The 6506-nt window shown below is 42.1% G+C and overlaps 1 protein-coding gene across 1 annotated transcript in view; it reads left to right on the top strand.

Annotated features, from left to right (window-relative positions):
- megf10 (multiple EGF-like-domains 10) overlaps positions 1-6506 on the top strand; it is a gene marked incomplete at both ends in the record, with an annotated part of 74176 nt that overhangs the window by 47110 nt on the left and 20560 nt on the right. Inside the window, 3 exons of the mRNA XM_084158866.1 lie at positions 257-431; positions 844-964; positions 1329-1492. Coding sequence (XP_084014992.1) covers positions 257-431; positions 844-964; positions 1329-1492 — 460 coding nt within the window. The remainder of the gene's footprint in view (positions 1-256; positions 432-843; positions 965-1328; positions 1493-6506) is intronic.

Here is a 6506-nt window from a genome sequence, read left to right as displayed (position 1 = left end):
TCAATTGTAAGGCAAGATAATACATTACCTTACCAAGCGTAAACACAAGACAAATAAATAAGACACTATAAAAGTCATGTGACAAAACAAACATAAAAAAATGTCTCATACATTATTAATATGCTAGTCGTTAATTAGCTAGAAACACATTTGAATGTTGCCGTACTTGGTGTCCACACAAGATGTCACAACAGAGTTATCAGATGATACCAATGACAGCCCATTGTCCTCTTCTGTCTCCCTGTCTTGTGCCCAGCTGCCACCCGATGTCTGGCGAGTGCTCGTGCCAGCCTGGCTGGTCGGGGACCTACTGTAATGAGACGTGTACGCCCGGCTTCTTCGGCGAGTCGTGCCAGCAAGTGTGCCAATGCCAGAACGGTGCCGACTGCCACAGCGTGACCGGGGAGTGCATCTGCGCTCCTGGCTTCAAGGTAAAGCCTCTATGAGGGGTCTAGGAAGGCTCTGTGAAAGGTTATGAAGCCTTATGAGGGTAATATACTCCATGTCCAGTCTAATAAAGTTACAGTAGCCTAAATCATTCATAACATTAGTGATCTGATATTGTGTTCTGAAGAAGTAACAGTTGACTTTATGCAGGTGTTGTATACTTGGAATTGTAAGAAGGTCAAAGGATTGGACTGACTGAGTCTGGAGCATTCCAACAGACTGTCTGACAGACTTTATTCACTCCTAATTCAATTGTGATGTTACATGGGTCATGTTCAATAAGGAGAAAACGTTATGAAATGTTTTCTAAGGTGTGCCTCACTGAACACAACCCACTTACCACGTACAAAGTCAACTAAACTATAGTACAGGAATGCTAACAGTATTTCATTGCAGGGATCCGACTGTTCCACAGCCTGCCCATCAGGGACCCACGGGATCAACTGCTCTGCCACCTGTGGCTGTAAGAACGGGGCACAGTGCTCTTCAGTAGATGGAGCCTGCTCCTGTAAAGCAGGTAGGCTGCTAACACCAGGGAATGCATCGTGTGTAAGGCTAGCCCATTCAAGGAGCACATACAGTAGAAATACAGTAAAAATACAGTAGAAATACAGTAAAAATACAGTAGAAATGCAGTAGAAATGCAGTAGAAATAGTGCATTTGTGGAATCCTAACTTACATACGAATTTGTAATTTGTGGATCTGCTGGATCATTCTGCTAATGCAGTGGCGTTTGGGTATGACGTTTTGGGGACTAAATTATTTTCTCTATAAAATATTTACAAACATTTATAACTGTAGACATTAGCTAATTTGAGAGAAATTGACTACTTCTCCGTCAAACTATGTTGATGTTGAAAATGTCTTCTCCCTCCTCCAGGTTGGCACGGAGTGGACTGCTCCATCAACTGCCCCAGTGGCACGTGGGGGCTGGGGTGTAACCTCACCTGTATGTGTGGCAACGGGGGCGCCTGCAACGCCCTCAACGGACAGTGCACCTGTGCCCCCGGCTGGAGGGGAGAGAGGTGTGACCTCCACTGCCAAGTGAGTGATGTTGTCCCCCCCACCCACCCCTGTTGCACAGTGATGACATCATTATAGGTTATAACACTGTTATTATCTTCCTATAATATTATGATGAATTGGAATGTGTCAAACGTAATAGGCATATATATTATTATCTCAACTTAATTTCAGTTGAGAAAAGGTGGTGAAAGCTTTGAAATGATCAAACCACAGTACACTTCCTAGATGCATTGCGTACAATACTGGCTTTGATAGGGATCTGTGAACTACAATAGACACAGTCAGATATACATCACACCAGTGCTTCATTTGAGCCGGATCCAGTTCCGGCAGGATCCGGCACCTCTCTGTTTTGTGCCAGAACCTATTTGGCTGGATCCTGTACCTCTCGTGGCATTTAAAATAATTCACTTTTTTCTATGTAAAAATTATAATAAAAGCAATCAAAGTTCATTCGAGTTGCCTCTTCGTTAATTATCCTGCCCCCACAAAAAAACGTTATGTGAAAAAGTAGATTTTCAGCACGGGCCTAATATTCTAAGAGTTGATTTGGGTTGGGCCGGCCCGGGTTTATGGTTTGAGAAACATTGTAACCTATGTTTGAGACCAACACTTGGCTGTGGCTGTGAGAAGCACGGCAGTATCTCTCACATAACTAGAATGAGATTCACTTTCTATGATCTCTCTCCCTCTCTGCTCTGATAGACATGAGCCTGCGACTCTCAATCCTCCAGCGTTGCACTTCATCATTTATTTCCTTATAGAAGCATAGCTGCGCGAAGGGTTCTGGAGGAACTGCAGGACCCCTGATAAACTGAAATACATTTGCCAAAATTATAGAATTCCTGCTGTCTGTTAATGAAATCATTCAGAATATCCTACTACACCAAATATCCTAGCTGTGGATTGTAGCCCAATAACAAGGAAAAGCCTACAGTCGGGAACTCGCGGCAAATCTGTCGGTGAAAAAACATCATGCAGACAAAACAGGCCTTTCTCAATATTTCAAATACAATCTAGGAAAAACACAGGTTGGAAAGCAAATGGCTCCTGCTGAAAAGCGAAGACTATGCTGTAGGCTACCAAAATATTTGATCAACTTCCAAATATTGTTTTACAAAAGAGAGAGAAAGAGAGAGAGAGGGAGAGAGAGGGGCTTTTGGCATGAGCACATCGGCCATCACCAGTGAGTGAGCTGTGTATCATTGGGTAAGTCAGTGAAATTGGAAAGCATTTTTAGGACTATAACTTCCTCCTCATATTGTAGCCTACACACCTAGGGATAGTCTCCACACACCTAGGGATAGTCTCCACACACCTAGGGATAGTCTCCACACACCTAGGGATAGTCTCCACACGCCTAGGGATAGTCTCCACACACCTAGGGATAGTCTCCACACACCTAGGGATAGTCTCCACACACCTAGGGATAGTCTCCACACACCTAGGGATAGTCTCCACACACCTAGGGATAGTCTCCACACACCTAGGGATAGTCTCCACACACCTAGGGATAGTCTCCACACACCTAGGGATAGTCTCCACACACCTAGGGATAGTCTCTACACACCTAGGGATAGTCTCCACACGCCTAGGGATAGTCTCCACACACCTAGGGATAGTCTCCACACACCTAGGGATAGTCTCCACACACCTAGGGATAGTCTCCACACACCTAAGGATAGTCTCCACACACCTAGGGATAGTCTCCACACGCCTAGGGATAGTCTCCACACACCTAGGGATAGTCTCCACACACCTAGGTATAGGCTATTGATGGATTCAAGACAAGGTCGTTTTCATTGATCTCAGATTCTCAGTTTGTCAGTGTCAAAGTAGCCTGTCATTTCGATCATTTGTGCTTTATTAAAAAAGATTCTGCCAAAGTCTCCAGTCATGTAAAATGACGTAGAATTGCATCAAATGCGTTTATAAAAGGCCACATTTCTCCCAGACCCTAGGCTACAAAAAAAAATCCCCATGTGTGCAACTTCTTTAAGTGCCTCTACTCTACTGCTCTATATCACTACACAAATGCCATGATATTTATTATAAAGGAGATTTTTTCTCATGTGTTCCGGTACCTCAGAACTCCCCAGGTCACCCCCCTCTGACTCTGACCTCCAGAGAAGTTGAGCAGCATTCTTACAGCCAATTTGCAAGTGAGAAACTTGGAAACTTGCAAATGTGAAACTTGTGAAAGTGTGTTTCGTGGCCAATCGCTCCCTTGAAGAAACTGCAGCGCTAACACTTGCGATAGAGTCTTGAGCAGTCACATGCTACGCTAAGCGCTAGTCCTTTGATCCACAGCTTTCCGTAATGACTTAGCAAATCCAACCTCTTCCAAGATTGACTTGCCATTCAGGAAGTCAGGAGTTAGTGGATTAAGACTATTTTCCTAATAGCTTGGCCTCGAAAAGCTACAAATCTAGAGGATTTGTTCTTATATCTGCATTACCTTTTTCTATGGGTTTGTACGTTTGTTGTATTGCATATGTTTGGAAGTGTTTACAAAGTATGCAGTTTCAAACAAGGTGGTGATGATGGAGGAGGTCAAATTAAGATTTGACCTCCTCCATCATCGGGTACAGTGAAATGTGGAATGAGTAACGAATAACGAATATTTCACTCAGATGTTTAATGTTAGTGCCCCTTAATAGAACTGATCAAAAGTACTCAGTACTCAGTGTGAAATACCATACAGTATAAATCATATTGGCAGTTTTGCAGTTTTGCAGTTTTGCCATCCGAGGTCCAAAGTTTAAGGAGTTTTCCATTGCACTGGTTTAATCTTGCAAGGATGAAAACAGTCTTTATTGAACACACATGAAATAAGCTCACCAAATCATAGGAGTACTCCTGTGTGAGCTGGTGTTTGCTTAAACCTATTCCAACAGCAGTCATTTTCTATTATAGCATTGATCTACCTACAGTGCCTTGCAAAAGTATTAATCCCCCTTGGCGTTTTTCCTATTTTGTTGCATTACAACCTGTAATTTAAATGGATTTTTATTTGGATCTCATGTAATGGACATACACAAAATAGTCCAAATTGGTGAAGTGAAATGAAAAAAATAACTTGTCAATAACGGAAAAGTGGTGCGTGCATATGTATTCACCCCCTCTGCTATGAAGCCCCTAAATAAGATCTGGTGCAACCAATTACCTTCAGAAGTCACATAATTAGTTAAATAAAGTCCACCTGTGTGCAATCTAAGTGTCACATGATCTGTGACATGATCTCAGTATATATACACCTGTTCTGAAAGGCCCCAGAGTCTGCAACACCACTAAGCAAGGGGTACCACCAAGCAAGCGGCACCATGAAGACCAAGGAGCCCTCCAAACAGGTCAGGGACAAAGTTGTGGAGAAGTACAGATCAGGGTTGGGTTGTAGAAAAAATATCCGAAACTTTGAACATCCCACGGAGCATTATTAAAAAATGGAAAGAATATGGCACCACAACAAACCTGCCAAGAGAGGACCGCCCACCAAAAATCATGGACCAGGCAAGGAGGACATTAATCAGAGAGGCAACAAAGAGACCAAAGATAACCCTGAAGGAGCTGCAAAGCTCCACAGCGGAGATGGGAGTATCTGTCCATAGGACCACTTTAAGCTGTACACTCCACAGAGCTGGGCTTTACGGAAGAATGGCCATAAAAAAAGCCATTGCATAAAAAAATAATAAGCAAACACGTTTGGTGTTATTAAAAGGCATGTGGCAGACTCCCCAAACATATGGAAGAAGGTACTCTGGTCAGATCAGACTAAAATTGAGCTTTTTGGCCATCAAGGAAAACGCTATGTCTGGCGCAAACCAAACACCTCTCATCACCCCGAGAACACCATCCCCACAGTGAAGCATGGTGGTGGCAGCATCATGCTGTGGAGGTGTTTTTCATCGGCAGGGACTGGGAAACTGGTCAGAATTGAAGGAATGATGGATGGCGCTAAATACAGGGAAAATCTTGAGGGAAACCTGTTTCAGTCTTCCGGAGATTTGAGACTGGGATGGAGGTTCACCTTCCAGCATGACAATGACCCTAAGCATACTGCTAAAGCAACACTTGAGTGGTTTAAGGGGAAACATTTAAATGTCTTGGAATGGCCTAGTCAAAGCCCAGACCTCAATCCAATTGAGAATCTGTGGTATGACTTAAAGATTGCTGTACACCAGCGGAACCCATCCAACTTGAAGGAGCTGGAGCAGTTTTGCCTTGAAGAATGGGCAGAAATCTCAGTGGCTAGATGTGCCAAGCTTATAGAGACTTACCCCAAGAGACTTGCAGCTGTAATTGCTGCAAAAGGTGGCTCTACAAAGTATTGACTTTGAGGGGTGAATAGTTATGCACGCTCAAGTTTTCTGTTTTTTTGTCTTATTTCTTGTTTGTTTCCCCCAAAAAAATATTTTGCATCTTCAATGTGGTAGGCATGTTGTGTAAGTCAAATGATACAAACCCTCAAAAAATCCATTTTAATTCCAGGTTGTAAGGCAACAAAATAGGGGGGTGAATAATTTTCGCAAGCCACTGTATTAAATGCCAAATATGACTTGAGTTAGGTGTTGAATATTTTTAGGGGGTAAATCAGCTTTAATATTGCAGATAGATTGTGGCTTCTATCAATGTAATTGTCTGCATCATTTCCAATCCCCCATATTTAAAAAAAAATATATATATAAATTATATATATATATTTTAAATGTATGTTCCTTTATTATTTTCACCTCCCCTAATTGAAGTAAACTAATGGACAACAACACTTAGGCTTCTACTTCCAGCTTATACATACTATATACATTTTATGGACACAGTATATTTTACAATAGTTATCTTTTGTTTGTTTTTAGTCCCATTCTTCAGCTTCCCTCAACCCCTCCCATCTATCTCTGAACACATTCCAGTTTTGATTTCTAATTGCCATATATTTTTCAACTGTGCTGTGATGTTTCACAAAAGTTCTGAATCGTTCTATTCTCATAGATTCTACATATTGTAAATTAAAGAAATATTTTTTTTGCTAAGAGTA

This window comes from Coregonus lavaretus (genome assembly GCF_964263955.1).
Source record: "Coregonus lavaretus genome assembly, chromosome: 4".
NCBI classification, from domain to species: domain Eukaryota; kingdom Metazoa; phylum Chordata; class Actinopteri; order Salmoniformes; family Salmonidae; genus Coregonus; species Coregonus lavaretus.
The sequence above is the reverse complement of the archived record's forward strand: the minus strand, read 5'-3'. Positions and strand labels throughout refer to the sequence as shown.